This window comes from Chrysemys picta, chromosome 19 (genome assembly GCF_011386835.1).
Source record: "Chrysemys picta bellii isolate R12L10 chromosome 19, ASM1138683v2, whole genome shotgun sequence".
NCBI classification, from domain to species: domain Eukaryota; kingdom Metazoa; phylum Chordata; order Testudines; family Emydidae; genus Chrysemys; species Chrysemys picta.
The window spans coordinates 2,242,322-2,263,468 of record NC_088809.1 but is presented as its reverse complement, the minus strand read 5'-3'; the positions used below and the strand labels follow the sequence as shown (position 1 = coordinate 2,263,468).

At 46.9% G+C, this 21,147-nt stretch overlaps 1 protein-coding gene across 4 annotated transcripts in view; it reads right to left on the bottom strand.

The window, feature by feature from the left end:
- TAOK1 (TAO kinase 1) overlaps positions 1 to 21,147 on the bottom strand; it is a 110,102-nt gene that overhangs the window by 17,908 nt on the left and 71,047 nt on the right. For all 4 annotated transcript variants that reach the window (XM_065573483.1, XM_065573486.1, XM_065573485.1 and 1 more), the window contains 7 exons: positions 19,416 to 19,583; positions 18,326 to 18,529; positions 16,915 to 17,049; positions 14,797 to 15,033; positions 13,459 to 13,587; positions 11,387 to 11,590; positions 10,193 to 10,432 (listed from right to left, as the gene is read on the bottom strand). In XM_065573483.1, the coding sequence (XP_065429555.1) occupies positions 10,193 to 10,432; positions 11,387 to 11,590; positions 13,459 to 13,587; positions 14,797 to 15,033; positions 16,915 to 17,049; positions 18,326 to 18,529; positions 19,416 to 19,583 (1,317 nt within the window). The remainder of the gene's footprint in view (positions 1 to 10,192; positions 10,433 to 11,386; positions 11,591 to 13,458; positions 13,588 to 14,796; positions 15,034 to 16,914; positions 17,050 to 18,325; positions 18,530 to 19,415; positions 19,584 to 21,147) is intronic.

The following is a 21,147-nucleotide window of genomic DNA, read 5'->3' as shown; positions in this document are numbered from 1 at the left end:
TCATATCCATTCCATTAGGTGACTCCCAAGCCCAACTTAGGTGGTGGGGTCGGAGTGAGACATTGCTGTGTGCAAAACCGCTGATCCAAAGGCAGCATCGTCCCTGGACTGCTGCACTAGTGCATAGTGTTCTGTAAACGTGTGGACTGACGACCAAACCGCAGCTCTACAAATGTCCTGGATCGGAACTTGCGCCAGGAAAGCCGTCGAGGACGCTTGGGCCCTCGTGGAGTGAGCGGTGAGGTGCGGTGCTGAGACACCTGCCAGGTCATAGCAAGTCCGGATGCAAGACGTAATCCAGGAGGATAGGCGTTGTGAGGAGACCGGTGAGCCTTTCATTCGGTCGGCCACTGCAACGAAGAGTTGCGTCGTCTTTCTAAAGGGCCTTGTGCGGTCAATGTAGAAGGCCAGGGCCCTGCGTACGTCCAGGGAATGCAAACGTTGATCCTGGCGAGAAGCATGTGGTTTAGGGTGAAAGACCGGGAGAAATATATCCTGGTTGATATGAAATGGAGAAACCACCTTAGGGAGAAAGGCAGGATGTGGGCGGAGCTGCACTTTATCCTTATGGAAAACTGTGTAAGGGGGCTCGGATGTAAGCGCCCTGAGTTCAGAAACGCGCCTTGCTGAGGTGATGGCTACGAGGAAGGCTGTCTTCCAGGATAGGTACAGAAGTGAACAGGTGGCCAGTGGCTCGAATGGAGGACCTGTGAGCTTGGAGAGAACCAGGTTGAGGTCCCACGTCGGAACGGGCTGACGTTGTTGTGGGTACATCCGGTCTAAGCCCTTGAGGAATCTAACGACCATCGGGTTAGAGAATACCGAGGACGCGAGTTCCCCTGGATGGAAGGCCGATATAGCGGCCAGGTGAACTCTAATTGAAGATATCGCCAACCCCTGCTGTTTTAGGGAGAGGAGATATTCCAAAATAAGAGGAATAGGTGCGTGCAATGGGGACGTGGCTCGTTGTTCGCACCAACAGGAGAACCGCTTCCACTTGGCCAAGTATGTGGTCCGTGTTGAGGGCTTCCTACTGCTCAGCAGAATCTGTTGGACAGAGTGTGAACACTGTTGCTCTGCCTGGGTGAACCATGGAGCAGCCACGCCGTGAGGTGGAGTGATTGCAGGTCGGGGTGACGCAGCCGGCCGTGGTTCTGCGTGATGAGATCCGGATACAACGGAAGCGGGATCGGTGTCTGAACCGAGAGTTCCAACAGCGTGGTGTACCAATGTTGTCTCGGCCACGCTGGAGCGACCAGAATTACCTGTGCCTGGTCTCTGCGCAATTTGAGCAGTACCTTGTGGACCAGAGGAAACGGAGGGAAGGCATAAAACAGGTGGTCTTTCCAGGGAAGGAGAAACGCATCCGAGAGGGAGCCTGGGGCTCGACCTTGCAGGGAGCAGAACACGTGGCACTTCCTGTTGTCTCGAGATGCAAACAGGTCTATCTGGGGAAACCCCCACTTCTGGAAGACGGAATGTATGATGTCCGGACGGATAGACCACTCGTGCGTTTGAAAGGACCTGCTGAGTCGGTCCGCTAAAGTGTTCTGGACTCCAGGGAGGAACGATGCCGTGAGATGGATTGAGTGGGCGATGCAGAAGTCCCACAGGCGAATGGCCTCTTGGCATAGAATTGACGAACGTGCTCCTCCTTGCTTGTTGATGTAAAACATGGCCGTGGTGTTGTCGGTGAGAACTAACACACAGCGGCCCCGTAGGAGATTGAGAAATGCCTGGCACGCCAGGCGCACCGCCATCAGTTCCCGAACATTGATGTGTAGGGCTAGCTGAGGTGCAGTCCACAGGGCCTGGGTATGGTGCTCGTTGAGATGGGCGCCCCAACCCAGAGATGAAGCGTCTGTGACCAGGTGCAGAGAGGGTTGTGGGGCGTGAAACGGCATCCCCTCGCAAACTACACTGTGATCTAGCCACCATGTGAGGGAGGTCAGGACCGAGTTCGGGATTGTGACCACCATATTCAGGCTGTCCCGATGTGGGCGGTATATTGATGACACCCAGGTCTGGAGTGGGCGAAGCCGAAGTCTGGCATGCCTGGTTACGTATGTGCAGGAAGCCATGTGACCCAGGAGGGTAAGGCACGACCTCACCGTGGTAGTTGGGAAGGCCTTGAGTCCTTGGATGAGGCTCGTGATGGTGCAAAAGCGATTGTCTGGCAGGATGGCTTGTGCGCGTCTGGAGTCTAGAACCGCACCGATGAATTCTATTCTCTGGGTAGGTTCTAGAGTGGATTTGTCCTTGTTGAGTAGGATACCCAACTTGTTGAATGTGTGCACTATTATGTGGACGTGATCGCGAACTTGTTCCTTGGTGCGACCGCGTACCAGCCAGTCGTCTAGGTACGGGAACACCTGTATCCCTTGCCGACGAAGGTACGCTGCCACGACAGCCATACATTTCGTGAAGACCCGTGGGGCCGAGGATAGGCCGAAGGGAAGGACTGCAAATTGGTAGTGCACCCTGTTTACCACGAATCGGAGGAAGCGTCTGTGAGGCGGGTAAATAGCAATGTGAAAGTATGCGTCTTTCATGTCGAGGGCGGCAAACCAGTCTCCAGGATCGAGGGAAGGGATAATGGCCCCCAGAGAGACCATGCGGAACTTCAACTTTACTACGAATTTGTTGAGTCCGCGCAAGTCCAAGATGGGTCGCAGACCTCCTTTGGACTTGGGGATGAGGAAGTAACGGGAATAGAATCCCCTGCCCCTTAAATCCACCGGAACCTCCTCTATGGCCCCCATGGCGAGGAGCGTAGAGACTTCCTGTATAAGAAGTTGCTCGTGAGAAGGGTCCCTGAAGAGGGACGGGGAAGGGGGGGAGGAGGGGGGAAATGAAGAAAACTGGATAGCGTATCCCCTCTCCACCGTGCGGAGGACCCAACGGTCCGAAGTTATAAGGGACCAAGCACGGTGGAAGTGGGAGAGGCGATCCCGAAAGGAGGGGGCTGGATCCTGGGGGATGACTGGGGCGCCGTCCTCGACCGCACCTTCAAAAGTTCTGCCTGGGGCCTGAAGGTGGTCTAGGTGGCCCCTGGTTCTGGCCAGGTTGAGGGCCGGTCCACCTTCTTCTACCACCTCGCCCTCGCCTCCGGGCCGAGTCCTGTCTCTGACGAGGCGGGGGGGGGGGTAGAAGCGCTGAGGCTGCGGCCTAAACGGCCTGCGCTGGGGGCCCACAACATGCATCCCCAGGGAGCGCATGATTGTTCTCGAGTCCTTGAGGCTCTGCAGGCGGGAGTCCGTCTTATCCGAGAACAATCCATGACCCTCAAAAGGCAGATCTTGTAGGGTTTGCTGCAGCTCCGGAGGCAAACCCGAAACCTGAAGCCAGGAGATCCTGCGCATAGCGATACCCGAAGCCAGGGTCCTCGCCGCTGAGTCTGCAATGTCCAAGGAGGCCTGCAAGGAGGTCCGAGCCACCTTCTTGCCCTCCTCTACCATGGCTCCAAACTCTTCCCTGGACTCTTGGGGAATCAACTCCTTAAACTTCCCCATAGAGTTCCAGGAGTTGAAATTGTAGCGGCTCAGTAGCGCCTGTTGGTTCGCCGCTCTGAGTTGTAGCCCTCCGGCTGAGTAAACCTTACGGCCAAACAGATCGAGCCGCTTAGCCTCTTTTGATTTAGGCGCTGCAGCCTGCTGGCCGTGGCGCTCTCGTGCATTCACTGATTCCACCACCAGTGAACACGGTTGGGGGTGGGTATACAAGTACCCATAGTCCTTAGAGGGGACAAAGTATTTCCTTTCCACCCCTCTCGCTGTGGGTGGAATGGAGGCAGGAGTTTGCCATATCGTATCCGCATTCGATTGTATCGTGCGGATCAGAGGTAACGCCACCCTCGATGGGGCATCTGCTCCAAGGATGTTCACGATCGGGTCGTGCACCTCCACTATCTCCTCCGCCTGCAGGTCCATATTACGGGCCATCCTACGCAGGAGATCCTGGTGAGCCCGAAGATCTATCGGAGGGGGACCCGTACATGAAGTGCCCGCCACTGCCTCGTCCGGAGAGGAGGAAGAGGATGCCTCCGGTGGTACCGGATCCAAGGGGGGGTCCTGATCCCCTTGCTCTTGGGCCGGGGCATCACCTGCACTTGGGTCCCTGGTGTCGGGTGGCGTGGACACCGAAGCCTCCATGCCTCCTGGCGGAGGCCGAGAGATGGTGGATTCTGGGGCCCTTCTGACCGAGTGACCCGAGCGAGAGGTCGATGGTATTGGAGCCCCTTGCTCTTGGTGGTACGCCCACGGGGTCCAAAACGACCAGTGAGATGGTCCATGAGAGTGGTCCTCTGCCATCTCTTGCCAGTGGCCGAAATTTTGTTCCTCGGCGTGCCCTTGAGGGGGGTATGCCGATCTCGACAGGTCCTCCGAGGAACGAGACACCGATCTAGACGGCCATGGCGGTGCCGAGAGAGATGAAACCATCCCGGTGGGCTGCGGTGCCGCACGGTGCCGGTCCGGAGATGATCTATCTCTGCGCGGTGCCGGCGATCGGTGCCGGGACCGCGACCGGTGCCGATGACCTCGTCGGTGCCGGGAGTTGGATCTGGACCTCGACGAGGACCTGGAGTATGCCCGGTGCCGGGAGCGACCCCTCGACGTCGAGCGTCGACCGTAGCGGTGCCGAGAGCTACGTCTCGACGTTGATCGGTGCCGACGATCATATCGGTGCCGAGACGAAGAGCGGTGCCGCGAAGAAGATCTTGGCCGCGAGTACGACCGGTGCCGAGACGGTATTCGGTGCCGGGACTGCGAGCGGCGTGGGGACCTGCTTCGGGACCTGGATCGGTGCCGAGGTTCCAGCCCTTGTGATGGCGGGCGCATCAAGGCAGGTTTCCCCCTCGACTGGACCGTGCGAGTCAACGGTGCAGTCGGTGCCGGTGGTTGAGGCGGTGCCGGCTCCGTGAGAGCTATTAAGTCTCTCGCCGCCGCGAAGGTCTCTGGAGTCGACGGGAGGCACTGTATCACCGCCGGCCTGGGGGGAGACGCTATTTGCACCGGACTCAACGGCCTCGGCGCCGGAGTCGACGGTGCCGGAGGCACCTGTTTTCGTTGCTCCACCGGTGGACGTGGCTCTACCCCCGGCACTGGGGGAGCTGGCGTCTTCGGCACTGATGTCCCCGTCTTATGGGCTTTTTTATGCCCTGGGGATAAGGACCGGCGCCGAGGCACTTGCTGTGTCTGCGGTGCCGACGAGGTCCGGTGCCGGGGAGGCTTGTCTGACGCCACTCGCGTGGTCGTCGCAGCCGGTGCCGCCGGGGCACTGCGCACCGAGGTGCTAGGTGCCGGGGCCTTGCTCGTGGAAGGAGTGTCCGGGCTAAGAGCCGCCTCCATCAGAAGTTGCCTGAGCCGAAAGTCCCGCTCCTTCTTGGTTCTCGGACGGAAGGCCTTACAGATTTTACACTTGTCTGTCTGGTGTGACTCTCCCAGGCACTTCAGACAGGAGTCGTGCGGGTCGCTCGTGGGCATAGGTTTAGCGCAGGAGGCGCACAGCTTAAAGCCGGGAGCGTTGGGCATGAGCCCGGCCCCGCGGCCGGGGGAGAAAGGGGGGAGACGACCCCCTTAATCCCCTGGACTACTTAGAACAACTTTAAAACTACTTAACTAATTTACAACAAACTCTGGGACTATAACTATAACTACAACTATGAAACAACAAGATAAGCTAGGGAAAGTGGAGAACAGCTAAGCAGCGCTCCACAGTTCCAACGACCGTCAGGGGCGGTAAGAAGGAACTGAGGGGGCGCCGGGTCGGCTGGGGTATATATTCAGCGCCATGAAGGCGCCACTCTAGGGGGCTCCACAGCCGACCCGCCGGTGTTGCTAGGGTAAAAATCTTCCGACGATCGTGCACGCGGCGCGCGCACACCTAATGGAATGGATATGAGCAAGCACTCGAAGAAGAAGTGTCAGTTAGTACTTAAAACAAAAGATTAGGAGTCATTAGATAGCATTAAGTACCTGGATTTGCTACTGACTTGCTGTGTAACTTTGGGTAAATTAATTTTCTGTTTCAGAGTAGCAGCCGTGTTAGTCTGTATCCGCAAAAAGAAGAACAGGAGGACTTGTGGCACCTTAGAGACTAACAAATTTATTAGAGCATAAGCTTTCGTGGACTACAGCCCACTTCTTCGGATGCATATAGAATGGAACATATATTGAGGAGATATATATACACACATACAGAGAGCATAAACAGGTGGGAGTTGTCTTACCACCACTCCCACCTGTTTATGCTCTCTGTATGTGTGTATATATATCTCCTCAATATATGTTCCATTCTATATGCATCCGAAGAAGTGGGCTGTAGTCCACGAAAGCTTATGCTCTAATAAATTTGTTAGTCTCTAAGGTGCCACAAGTCCTCCTGTTCTTCTTTTAATTTTCTGTGTTTCAGTGTCCGCATCTGGATCATCCTTACCTTCCTCACAAGGGACCTGTAAAGTGCTTTGAGATCCTGGGCTGGCAGGTGCTATACAATTATTACTATGGTCACCACCCTTCCACCTGAGGACTGGATTCTCTTTAGCCAAACAAGGAACAGCAGGGACAGCCTCTGAGATGTCACAGCTAAGCTACACGTGGCGTTCACTCCAAGGAAGGAAGATTAAACCTAGAGACGCTCCCAGCCAGACTGGAGAAGAGCAGAAAGACTGGGAACAAAATCAGAGGTTTCAGCAGTGGCAACGCAGAGCACTGACTCTGGGCTACACAGTCAGTCCCTCCATGGTTTTGATGTTTAAAAGTGCTGTAGCAGTAGCAGGCACCTAGGTGTGGGAATGGATCCCTGCCCCGTTCCATGGAGAGGCCCTGGCACCTGGATAAGGAAGACAGCTGCTTTTACTAGCACCTCCGTTTGTGTCAGCCACTCTACTAAGTGGTGCTGGAATTGGTTCAGCGGCCTTAGAGGCAGATAAAGCACAGCATTTATGGCTACCTAGAAGGGCCCTGTGGGAGCATAAAATAGCTCAAACCCTGTTCTATATTTCCTTAATACCTTACTGCCTGAAGGGGGTCTCGCAACAAACTTTTTGATGGCCTCAGAGTGCGGCCACCAACTCTTGCTGGTGGCTGCTCTGACAATTCTTCCTAAAATACTTGATTAACTTCAGGAAAAACAAATCAATATGCACAGATCCATGTCCATAATTTATTTATGCAGAGGTCTTTTGCAAACTCAATAATAAAAACAACGTGCAGTTGTTTCTATTCTTTACTGAATCTAAACAGAACAGAAACACAAATTAGGTGCTGTGCACATTCTTGGCTTTTATTGTTGTTGTTTCTTTTGCTGCTGCTGCAGAGGCCTGAAGCCCAGTGGGGCGGTGAGGGGGAAAGTGGGGAACTCCCTGACTGCCTGCTCCTCTGGCATTTGTAGATCGGGGGGGGGGGGGGGGGGGGGGGGGCAGGACCCAACTCCTGCTCCTGACCCTCAGGGAGGGGTCACTGCTTGCAACCCTGCCCCCCCGAAGTTACTGCCTAGGAGGCTCTAGCCACAAGAAAAGCCTCTGGTTTCCATTGGCCTGGTTTCCAAAGAACACCCTGATTCCCTGGTGCAGAATCCTGCATGCATTCTGTTTCTATTCCGCTGAGACATGTATCGCAGAGGGGAAGACAGGACTTTTACCCTTTCTAAATTAACCAAAAGCCATTTCCCTGCAGGAAAGCCCTTACGGCTGCTCTCCCCACCCCCTGCCCTGAAGGGAAGTGCTTGTAGGCCACGCATTTCTATCAAAGACTTGGTCACAGCCAGGGAGTAACAATGCATTTCTCCTCACTTTCTGTGAAGTTTCTCTTGGACACCAGACTTTGTTTACAGCTTTCCAATACAACAGGAAACAGAAGGGAAGGGTAAGGTTTCCAGTCAGGTTTATGACAAGATCATGTTGGCCTTGCATTGTGAGTTACCAGAAAGGGGATAACAAGTAAGACACTCAGAATAATGATAACAGAGCACTTTTCATTGAACGATTACTTCTAGCTACCATTCCTTCAGGAGCAGCCAAGGACTGCAATAGACATCTGAATGTGAAAACCTTTCTCCCAGTATAAAAAGAGAGCCCTGCAACTTGGACCCTTTAATAAAGGAAAACATTGCTGAAGGGAGAATCTAGATAACAACTGCAGTCAATAAAACACGTGCATGCACTGTTCAGAAGTGAGGGAAAGAGTTAATTCTACTGAACAGTTCCAATAAAGCAAGTATTGGACTTCAAGCAGTATTGTTATTCCAATGGTCTTCACGATTAGTGTTCTGTGTACACAGATTTGGCGCTGGACTGACGGCTTCGCACTCTGTGCTCCTTCATTAATCACAGAACAGGGAGAGCACAGGCAGCAGCGTAAGCTTCCCACACGCCCTGCCAGCACGCTTGAGCCTGCCCTGCAGGGATGACCTGTAAGGGAGTTCAGTCTCCATGACCCACTCAGGTCCCTTGACTGCTTTGCTGTAACTGCCACCCAGGGGCCAATTTCAAGGCGGGAATGAATATGGACACATTGTCTGCTTGTGCTTGTACCATATCACCGTGGGGAGGCAGAATTCATTCACGTTAACTTTAGAAGGATCAACCTAATGCAGCTGCTTCAGTTTTATTCAGCTCATAATGCAGTACTGCTTCTCTGTGAAGTCATCAGCTATTTCTGTACCATATCCTTGGAGATTTTGAACACAGTGATCAGCTGGTCCCTTGTGATCAGCAGTCAGTTTTTAACTATTTAATACCATTATGAGATTGACAAATCATTTCTTTTCACTGCAGAAGTACTGTTTCCAAGCTGGTTATTTTCCAGACAATTTCTGTCAAGAAAACAACCTACAGTTGGTGTGAACTGAGTCAGATGGGCAAATCACGACTCCCAGAGACCTAGAGCAACAAAGGAACCCCATGCTCTGTATGGCACACGGCACATTCTGTTCTGGGCACAGCTGAAATCCTGGTTGGAGTGAAGGGGTCTCCCTCTGTACAGGACCAGGCAGTGATGTGAAGGGCCTTATATCCCGTTCGCTAAGCACCTCACATGAGACAATGGGACTTCTCTGGATGAAGAGAAGGGATTATAATGGAAACACTAACAGCCTCCACTCCAGAGGTACGACAGTTCTGCTCAGACACCAGTGTAAACGCAGGACAGAACGTGAGATGGGTTAGCATTAGATTCTTTTCCCCTCTGATATTGCATTGGTTAATATTTTTTATTTGCATTTGCATGTCCACTGACACTACTAAGGGGAGCATATCCATACATAGCCTATTAGCTGGAGAGCTTGTTCATTTTATTTCCATGTGCAGCAGCAAAATTAGGCTTTAAAAATTACTACTTCATGATAGAAGGGTGGATTATTTTGGGCGGGGGTGGGGAGAGGGATGGCTGCAAGGATAAAATATTTAAAATCCAACTTCTAATAGAATTTACCATTTTAAAACAGAAGCCAAATTGCAGCTGCTGAACGGCATCTTTCCAAAGAAGTGAGGGAATGGTGTAGTAGGGGCCTGCCTGCAACACAATTACAACCCAATACTGGGATCCCGGTACTGCCAATACACATGGTGTAATAGGGACCGTAGTCATGTCCCATTATTTACACACATGCACAGCCCTGAACAGAACAAAAACAGACAGGACCAGAGTCTCAGCTGCTATAAAGTGGTGCTGCTCAAATGAAGTCAATCAAACTATGCCAATGCACACCTGTTAAGGGTCTGGCCCAGGGTGCCCTTCTTGAAAATTTTACAATCTTAATTAAGGGAAGAACAACAGATGATTATGGGAAACAATGGGGCGGTGGGGGAAGGATGAAAGTGAAGACAGCAAGATCATCTGGTCACTTGGGTAAGTAATGCAGGCATTGTGAAGAGTTGCTTTTTTAATAAAATAAAGATATGTACTATGTAGTTATAAACGTCCTTGAATAACTGAGCTTCATGAAAGGCCTTAAAGAAGGAGAGGCTGGTGGTGTAGTGCAAAGAGCTTTAGCCCAGTTACAGAACATGGTTAAGGACCTTAAGGACTCCCGTGCACCACAAACTGGAACCGTGCTGGTGCTTGATCCCGTGACATAGTTGTAACTGTTGGGTAGACCAGCCCTGCCCTGCACTGCACTGTCCTGGGAGCACAAAACATGGCCTGTTTACTCTCCCTCCCCATCTCGACCATGCTCCAATATTACGTAATACCTTCAGACTCTTAGGCTGCTGTCGAACTTCCATGACATGCTTACGCCTCAGCTCACGCTCTCGTCGCTTGTTGTATTCCAGCTGGTTTGTGAGCTCAGTTTGGTGCTGAAGCCTGATCAGCTCGCAACGCATCTTCTGGATGGTATTGAGGTGGCGGAACTCCAGTTCTTGCATAGACTCATGCTGTCGCAGCAACATGGCGTGCTCCAGATCCTTCTGCGTCTGCCTTTTATTTAACTCCTGAGCCACAGAGCGAGAATTAATTGCCATGAGTTATTTGTGTACCTAGCTTAATTGGGATCACGTTCACTGCAGTGCATTTCAATGGTTCTACCAAAGCACACCCAAAGCAATTTAGATAGTACACCAGAGTTTTTCTGCAGCTTACTTGTGGTAGGTATCAGGTATAAAATATTAGGAAAGGTGATCAAAAAATAAATCACTTCACATTGCTTCTTTGTGTCATGGCTGCTAAACACTTCCAATTTACCATAGTTAAGTCTAAGATTCTGTCACGGATATTTTTAGTAAACGTCACGGACAGGTCACGGGCAATAAAGAAAAATTTATGGAAGCTCATGACCTGTCCATGACATTTACTAAAAATATCCTCACAAAATGGGGAGCTGCGGGGTCCCCACACTGCCTGCGGCAGCTGGGCAGGCCCCAGCTCAGAGTTTGGGCCCCCCACCACCCATAGGGGCTCGGAGCTCCCAGATCACTGCCACTTGTGGTGGCTTGGAGGTTGGGGGGGACCCCTGTGGCCCATGGGAGCAGAGAGCTGTGGGGTATCCCCACCACCCACCGCGGCTCAGAGCTCCCAGCTGCTGAAGGCTGAAGTCATGGAGGTCTCTGGAAGTCATGGATTCCGTGACAAAATTGTAGCATTAACCATAGTAGATGCTTTCTAAAAAGGTTTTTAAAGTTGTCTATTATTATCCATTTGCTTTTGTTAACACTTCCTTCCATAATGTATAGCAGTGAGTCTTTGATAATGAATGATCCCTTAAACTGGCATGTTGGTTTTCATCACAATGCGCCCATTTAAACTAATCTATTACAAAAGTCACCCTAGATCAGGCAACACCACATCCTATACCAAGCCCAGAGTTTTGGCTACACAGCAGGTGTCCTATATGGTGTATTTGGGACTAACATGGTTCATGGGTTTTTACTCCTCCCCTGCCCTCTCACCTCCCGAACTAAGTCCTGTTCCAGGTTATGGCGCCCGAGAAGCATTCTTCTCTTAAAGCGGCGGCACTCCAGCTCCAAATACTGTCTCTGGCGCCGCAGCAAGTTGGCCTCCTCCTCTGCCTGGAAATGCTGAATGTTCTCCTTCTGTTTGGAAAGCCACTCCTGCTTCTCCTTCTTTGGAGTGCTCTGGTTTTCATTCAGCTCCTGACAAGACCAGGATAATTAATTTTAGAATAATCATGTTAAGCTCTTTGACACTGAACAACTGTGCTGACCTGCATAATCAGCTACATTTCAGTTAGGCTGTGTTACTTCGTCCTCTCGTCCCCAGATATTGCAGAGCTCTCAGCAAAGTGCATGATATTGCATATCTATGGCCATTCCAGGGGACAAGTTGAATTTTGGCTGCTTTAACTGTACATTTTCTTGAGTATGTCATTTTAAGTTAACTTCAAAACATTGGTTTGCCTTTGAGTTTCCTTTAGACAAGTGAGAAAGGATACAAAAGCTTGAGAATAATATATTCTACCACTGATAATGTAATGCTACTTGTATCCATGTCAATTCCAATTTATGAGGCACTTCTATTGGCCTCTCCAGAGGAAAAAACCTTTCCATCTCATTCCAACGGCCAATGCAATAGTCTAAGATTTATGCATACATACAAGTATATGACCTAGCCACTGACATATCACAGCTGGGATGACAATGGGACCAGGACAAATTCATCCTATGTCATTTACCAGTATTATTTTTATATAGGCCCTGATCTTGCAAAGCACTTAAGAACATGCTTAAGTGCTTTGGGGCCATTAAATGTATTATAAATATCTCCATATAAGTCCCCAAGGCAGGACCCAGTTATCAAGGACCCATAATTTACAAAGAAACAGTATACAGAAATAAATAGGAGAGATGATTGGCCATGTTTTCAAACTTGGATGCTAAATTTGATATACAATTTGAGACACCCTTCAATTCAAAAATGACTTTGTCAAAGTCAGGAATTAGTCTGTTTACACAAGCTCTCCCTATAATTTGAGAAGTAATACATACTAGATGGACCAGTATGATTATTAGACTAGTCCCCACATATAGAAGAGTTAATACCACACAGAACGCCCCTGTATTTTATCAAGGAGAGTCAACACATCATAGGGCATTGCCCTTTATATACTATCTATTGTATGATCAGAGAAAGATTCCAACCCATCACAGCTTTACAGGTCTCTCAGCCCTACTACTTCCCAGGCTTCTCCCTCCCAGGAAATATCTATGTTTGGGGTTATTTGCTTCTGGATTTGTTAACCGCTAGTTCCAAAGTTGAATCACAGGAGTTAATAGTTTAGAATTAAATGGCTCTTTCAAAAACTCTATGGTGGTGTGATGTCAGTCAGTCTGTAAAAGGAACCAGGAAGTCTGCACCTATATTTCTCTCTGGATCTGATGAAGATCATGATTTTCAAAATAATACAGTGGTTATTTACACTAAATAGCTTCTCCCACGCCTTTTACTATCTTATAGAAGTTATTTTTTAGCAAAACTTCGAGAGTTCACCTTCACTGCTCTACATTCCTGCTTATCCAATAGAGGTATTGATAACCCAGTGATGAAAAATGTCACTAATGAATGGTCCTCTATTTACAAGAGATGCAGCTACAAGATATATTTCATAGTATGCTGCTTTACATCCTAACAGTGAGAACTCTCTTTCCCAAACTACTCTCTCATTCCCTAGCGTTCTTAAGTTTGTAAGCACCTTGCTGGCGCTGAACTGGGAAAGAGAATTAAAGAATGGAAAAACCTGTATTTCAGTAGACAGCTATGTGGATGCCAACATGAAAACACACACTTCTGTTTTAAGATCAATGACAAACATTACAAATGACATCTTCAGTAACTGTCTGGCTGGAATCACAATACAGAATTTGCCATGATCAGATTAAAATTACTTTGCAGCATTTTGGCATCTCTTAATTTTAGGAGTTCAGTGTATTAATACAATTTATCATATAAATACAATTGTATTAGTACAATTAGTACTTTCTTGTTCTCATAAGAAATGGGTTACCTCTTTGAGCTGTTCTTTACGGAGCTTGTATTCTCTCTTCTGGGACTCCAGGAAGCTGTTCAGTTCTTTCTTTTGCTGGGCTTGAATATGTTGTTGAAATTTCTTTTCTTCATTGGCCATCACTTTAGCCTACACCAGAAGACAAAACCCAATGAATTTCTGAGACTCAATCAGTTTAACAGATCTCCACTTCCATTTCAGACCCCCTGCAAATCGCTATTGCTTTGTACCTTTAACATATACTCACCGCGCCTTTCAAAGAGAATCAAGACTGTGCAAAATCTGCTTTCTCATTTCTCAGTTTCCCCCCATGAATGCACCCATTGACAGTCTTTGCTCAGTGCTTTATTACTTAGACCTAAGTTCTAGCTTATTTTTAACCTAGTAATAAAGTCAACTCCCTCATGACCAGGAAAACTGCAGAGACACACACTCAGGGTACAACTACACTGCTTAAAAAAGAAAAAGCTCTCAGAGCCTGCGTCTCAGAGCCTGGGTCTGCAGACTTGGTCTCACGCCAGGACGCTAAAAGGAGTATGTCGACATTCTTGCTTGGGCTGGAGCTTGGGTTCTGCAGGCCAGCAAAGGGAGTGGGTCTCAGAGCCCCAGGAGGAATGTCTACACTGCTATTTTTAGTGCCGTAGCACAAGCCTGAGTCTGTAGACGCAGGCTCTGAGACTTGATGCCCTGGCTTTTGTTATTTTTGCAGTGTAGACGTACCCTCAGATACTATAGTATAAAGATCAATATAGAATGGAATAGTTCCACGCAGTGACCGTTAAGAACACCTAAAGAATTGTCACCAACCATCTTCTTTGGTGGCACTAGTCCATCATGATTGGTTAGCAAATAAGTATATTCATACACAAATAAAAGTATGAACATTCTAAGCACAACTGACACATTTCTGTGTAGGATCATTTTATCTGAATTATAACTCCCAACAGGAGTCATACAAGGCAAGAGTGCTATTCTACTATTAAGATTACTGGTCATTTCTGAAGAATGCACTTAATTCACTTTTAAAACATACATAAAATCAAGAAGACAAAGGATACAGGACAATAGAAAGGAAAATCCTTACTGTAATTCTTTCTGGGTTCAGTATGCTAACATTTAGTACAATGCACTGTGATGCAGGACATACCTTTCCTCTAGTTACATAAACCCCTTAGTGTAAGGAGGTGATGTATTAGCCTTTTTCTAATTATCAATTTGCTTGGCTCCTGAAAACAGACATGTAAGAGACTACAATGTCATCTCTTCTTCAGTGAGGAGAAGTGGACAATTCAATGTAATTAACAAACATAGACCAGTCTCTAAATCTTAATCTCCTACCTCCTTCTCCATGGCTGCTTGGTGTTTTTTAATTAGCTTTTCCATTTCTGCAGCGAAGTTGTTGCGCTGCGTTTCAAGATCTTTGTCCAACCTGAGGCGATGCTCATCCATCTCTGCCTTCAGTTTGTTCTCCAGTGCCATCAGCTGTTTCTGGTGCTGCCGTCTCATGCGTTTATAGCCAGACATCTGTTCTCGGAGCTCAGAGTCTTGTTCATGTTCCTGCATTTGCCTTGTCACCTAGTAAGACAACCATAGCAGGATAAAAAGTTAATGCATCTTAATCTGTTTTTCAGCATTCTTCAATTTACACAATCAAAGGATTCAATAATGATGTATAACTTTGTTGGAAAGAAGAGCACAAGTTCCAGGGGCAACAGACAGCTAAAAACTGATTTGACTAAGAGAGACAGCCTTCTTTTTCTACTATAACACTCAAAAGGATCAGACAGGTCCCTAATGGGCTTCTCTTAGTTGTTAACAATGCCTATAAATGAGAGAGAGAGAGAGCGCACTGCCATCTTGATTTCGCATTTTAACCAAACTCTGTTTTCAAGATGGTTTCTACTGAGGAAAACACTTCACGGAGGCGAAGGGTAGCATCCTGTACTAGCAGCAACGTAAAGCGTGACTTTGCTTTCTCTCTTAGCTTAGAGCAGTATTTCTGCAATAGCTGTAATCTCAGCTAAACATGGTTTAACGTAACATTCTCAAAGTCTAGAAACATTTAGCACAGAGACCACTGTGTCTCTCATGTCAAATGCCTGAACTTTTATAAATGTGACCCCCTTTTTATATGGTGCTATTCACTTCTTCAACACCAGAGGCACAGAAGATGACACCTCAAATGCATTCAACATTAATGTTTATGTTGGAAAATCATGAGTCCAGTTATAGAGGGGTTACAAGTTCTCTGAGTTTCACCAGTAAAAATTAAGGAAAGTCATCCATTTGTATTGTGAAAAATGCTGGCTAGTGACAATTTTACAGATACACTTTTTATTTTGCAAGATCTAGAACAGCGTTTCTCAAATGCGGCCACCAGGGGGTTTTCCTGCAGCCATGACAGCCTCCTGGGCAGAAACGGGGGAGGGGGCAAAGCAGCGGCCCCTCCCTGCAGCGCCATGGGGTTGGGAGGGTGGGGGACCTTCAGCCCCCTCCCTCATCTTCAGCCGTGGGACTCCAGGGATGGGCTTCAGTCACTCCAGGCTTCAGGACACCCCTCCCTCCACCTCACCCCCATTCCACCATCTACAGTCGTGGGGCTCTGGGCTTCAGCAAGGCCAGCCTTACCAGGCACCATGGTCAAAAGCCTGGGATGTGAGGCCGCAGAAGGGAGCTCATGGCATGGGGGGAGGAGGGGAAGGAAGCAGTGGGGCTCAGGGGGGCAGTGAGGAGCCCATGGGGGCAGTGGGGGCCATGGGGATCTGTGGTGGGCCAGGGAAGGCAGCAGGGGCCAGGTACACTAAAATATAATTGTACATTATTTTTATTATAGAATCTGGAAGGAAAAAAAACCCGACATAAATAAATTACAATGATTTGGAGATGTATATGTGCATATTTATTTATTTTTCTTAAAGTTAATTAAGTATTTTAGGAAAATTTGTCAGAGTGGCCACCAGCAAGAATTGGTGGTGCCACTCTGAAGCCACTAAAAATGTTATTGTGAAACCCCCTGATCTACGGCATGGCTTCACAGCAATGCAATAATGGAAACCCCATACTGGGCTGCCAATCTTATCTTTGTATTGAGGAGAACAGGTTCAACTGACTAACCTATACATGCATACAGTGTACATATACAGAAACTAGGGTGTAAAATTTAGATGGGAATACTTGGTTTTGTGGCATGGAACTATAATCCATTTGATGCTGCAGATTCCCTGTGTACTACTAGACATTGTTTTTGAAAATACATAAGCTATATAAAAAATATTTGCCCTGGGGGTTATATTTATATTAGTAAGTTAGCTCTAACTATTTTTGTGATAACATTTTTGAGTGCATGATAACACTTCACATTCTGATGAAATCCTAAAAGCTGCAAGTAACGTTATAGCTAAACCTCTAAATTCATCCTGCTTCTACAATTTAAGCAACAGAAAAAACTAAACCTACCAGTGATGCTGTGCGTATAGTAGCAAAGTGCTCTCGGTTGCGGTAATGTGACTTGTGGCGAGATACTTGGGGTGGAGACTGTGGTTCTGATGTCCTTGTTCTAGAATCAGACTCTTCTCTGTAATTTTCTTCCTCCTTAACAGTGGGAGAAATATTAACAGTTGAGTGAATAAGGAGAATCCATGTTACTCAGATTGTCATCTGAGTGTGCTTCAAAGACATCCTTAAGAAAATAGAAGCAAAAGTGCATCAGATGCACTAGTGCTGAAAGGCAACTGCTGACAATAAGACAGTTGAAAATATAGAATAGAAAACAGAAACCTTGACCCTGGAACTTAGGATGCTGAAATTTCATTTCATAATGTTGCAGCTAAGAGGAAAACAACTTGCTCAACAGTGAGAGTGGAAAAAATAATAAAGAAAAACAGATTATTGAGATGTTCAACAGGCTACTTCCAACCAGCACTCTACATAGCAGATAATATCTTTAACCCAGCCAGACAGACAAGCTCCTTCTTCACAATCATGCCAGATAATGAGGTTAATTTCCCTAACCGTAGAAACACTCAAAGGAAAAGAAACTTTTGATTTGCCATGTCATATTCTATATGTTTATGTTCTGAATCTCTGATTCATAATCAGGCAATTGGTAATTAACTATGTTATATGCTAGTCAACTGCCTGAGGAAAAGCATGTATCCTTGTTCCATATCTTATTAAAGAAAAAATTACAGCCACTCCCACCATGAAGTATGAAAACATAGGAGTCTGAAAAGTGTATCAGGACCCCTGTGTAGTAAGAGCAGCATGGTTCAAAGGGAGACTCTGTTGCTGATCCTTCATCATTCCAAGGTAAGCAAGGGAAGTGGTTTCACAGCATGCCATGCTCAGAATGCTGCAATTCTTTTCCTGTGTAACTTGGTTCATTAATTAAAAATTCAGTCAAGTATTGGGAAGCTGGGTACTTCAGGAACAGTTCTCTGCCACTGCTGCAGGTCTAGTATTTGAGAACCTACTAATGAAGTAGTAAAAAGGAGGAAGAACACTTATAGCTTTTGCCCTGTAAAACAGTACTCGATAAGTCCAGGGCATTCACTAAATAAACCAATTCGCAATGGGCAATCCCAAACTGGTTTCAAAACAATTTAACTAACACAAAATTGCTATGCAGACAATTTAATAAAACAGGCTTTTTAAAAAGTTTTACATCAGCCTTCTGACGAGGACTTCTTTTTAATGCACATTAATCTTTTGGTACAAAATTTTAAAATCTGCACTACTATGTTGCGAGATAGGAAGCAATGATTTATGCTCTTCTAATACCAACCAAAACCTGCACACACTACACCATTCACACCAAGTGAAATCACAGTATCCTTCAAGCTGCTCTGGCTAGAAAGCTAACACTCACAGGCTTTAAGTGGATGACAGAGCTATTTGACATCACGGTGTGGTCCCCTTCCATCATGTCTAGCTCACTCTTGTCATCTGAGGCATCTGGAAGACTGTTAACACTACTGCTTTGGCTACTGGCACTGATGGACATACTGGGAATGGACTGATTACTTCCGACACTGTTCACTGTTCCTGTCCTGCCAACGCCATGGTCTTGCTCCTAAGGGGAGGAAAAATAGTTGGTTACCATCTTTAAAATAAAACAGTCCATCACTACTGTAAAGTTATCGATCGCGCCAAACAATACGCTAATGAGATGCCTTTATATTGGCATCCACCTGCCAAGTCACTGCAGTTGCCCACTCTTCAGACATGTGCTACTAAATGTTTCTTCTGCTGGAATGGTGGGGAGAGAAAAGATCTGCTGCAAAATTAACCTGGCTGCTGTCAGATTCTTTTCAGAAGGGAGCACGCTAAGAAGTTAAACTCGACAGTGAATAAGCAATAGTGTGTCCCCAGTAACTGTTCTGACAGCAGTATTATCTTCCTCGAAGAGTGATGCCAGCACTTTTACAATGTTCTCATGTCCCTTTTGCACAAGGAGAGAATTGGGCTTTGGCTCTGGCTTGTGGTTTTACCATGTGCTCCAGAATCTAGTCTGTAATTTTGTATTGATTTAGTTTTGAAGTGTGTGTTTCTAGCCTTTATGGTTAGATGAAAAAAACCTTCAAAACGTGAACCAGATGTAACTGATGCAATGAGGACTGCCAGTGGCCTTGCTTAGGTTGCGATTAGCCCTTATTTCAGGGAGCAATGAAGATGCACCAGCACAAACCCCTCAAGAAGGCAAGAAATGCCCGGATTTGCACCCTGGTTTCAAGTAGAGGTGCAAGTCCTGGCTTTCCTTTCCTACATTAGGAGTTTGCCCTGTTCTGGCTGGCTAGAAACAAGGGTGGACAAGGCCAGAGGCTGCAGCCAACCTGAAGCAATAACTCTGAGTGACAGGAACAGCCTCCATTCATCTTAATGAGTTTATTCTAAATCCTAATAATCATTATTAATATCTCTGTGTTGAGAGATCCATCATCTCTCTTGGCTCTTCTTACCTCCTCCTCTTCCTGTGCTTCTACTGCAGGCCCATTGTGTGCCTCCTGGAAAAGGAGTTTCTTCATTTTGCGATACTGCAGATTGTCCAGTTCTCTCACTGCATCCTTTGTTCTCTGAATCAGGTCTATTAACACTGTTTCAGGCCGTTCCCGAAGAACAAACATGTGCTGCAGAACACACACACACACACACAGGTGACTAATATTTCATATCTCCAGTGCATATACTTTGCCGGAAACTACCTTCATGAATTTTGGTCGTATTTCTTCCTCCTCCCTAAATAGGTAGAATAAGAATGTAGCCTACAGCCATACTAGCTCAGGCTGGGGTCTTATCAGATTTCAGAACCTAGATGAGTTGAGCCTGGTCAGTACTTTGCTGGGAGACATCCATGGACTAGAGAGATGTTGCAGGAAAGTAGGGACTGCAACTCAGTTCAGTGGAACTCTTCCTTCAGAGATCTTGCCTAGACTAAGGAAAAGGATGTTTGATTTTAAATAGCACTTAAACCCTGTCTTCTCTGAGTGGTAACACCTTTAAAACACATTAGCTGGTCAGTCAATCACAGCCAGCTAATATGTTTATTAAAGGTGTTAAGCTCTGTCTCTATTCTACTCTACTGGTTGCTAAGTGGCATTTAAAATCTTAACTCACTTTTATTTTTTTAAACAGCCTTTTTCCTATTCTAGAGAAGGTCTAAATCTATACTCAGCATATGGCTCTTTCGGATGAGACATAAAACGGAGGTTTTGAACATTTATGGTTCCTTCTCACTTTCAGTTCTATAACTGCTGTGCTGGGCTGCTCAAATTATTAGAAAGACTTAGAATCACAGAATCATAGGACTGGAAGGGACCTCGAGAGGTCGTCTAGTCCAGTCCACTGCACTCATGGCAGGACTAAGTATTATCTAGACCATCCCTGACAGGGGTTTGTCCAACCTGCTCTTAAAAATCTCCAATGATGTAACAAGACTCTCAATTGAATCTAAATTAGCTCTTTTATTATACCATGGAGAGAGGAAGGGTCAAATGTGTCTGGAACCCTTAAACGGGGTCCACCACACCAGGTACAAGTACCTGTCCCCACCCCCAATCCCTCACTTGCTGCACTGCACTGCATTTATGGTTGCATTTTGCCAGAAGGTGAATGGAAACTAATCTGTGTGTGTTTGAAGGTGTTTTTACCAGCCTTCTGGATGAACTGTGCTATATAAATGTGAGTCAGCGTTAACAATCCTAGTAGTTTCGTTCTGTTATTTTGGAAACCAGTGCTGCAATTTCCAACATTTGTCATATTTCCTACAGGTCCATATTAATTGGCATACAGCTGTTTGCTACTTAGATAGGGAAGGAACATATTCATAAAATTCACCAACGTTTATTTTTCAACACAATTCTCTTTAATTAAAAAGTTTATTGTTGAAAATAAAACTGAACTTCCGAATTCTGACATGACACGCTACACTCCCCCTAAGCCCGTCAGTGGAGAATTATGTTTACTTTTTGAATGGAAAATCCTAGCAAATGTAAAGAACGGAAAATCCTCATGATCACTTAAGCATTAAAACATACAAAAAGGTGACCATCTAAACCTGCGCTGTCAGCAGTCGTGTGCTGATAGTGCAAGAACCTGGAACCTAAGTATTTAATAGAAAGCATCATTACAGTAAAAGATGAAAAATCAATGCCATAGCTTTTACAAGGAGAATGAAAAATTAACCAAAACAAA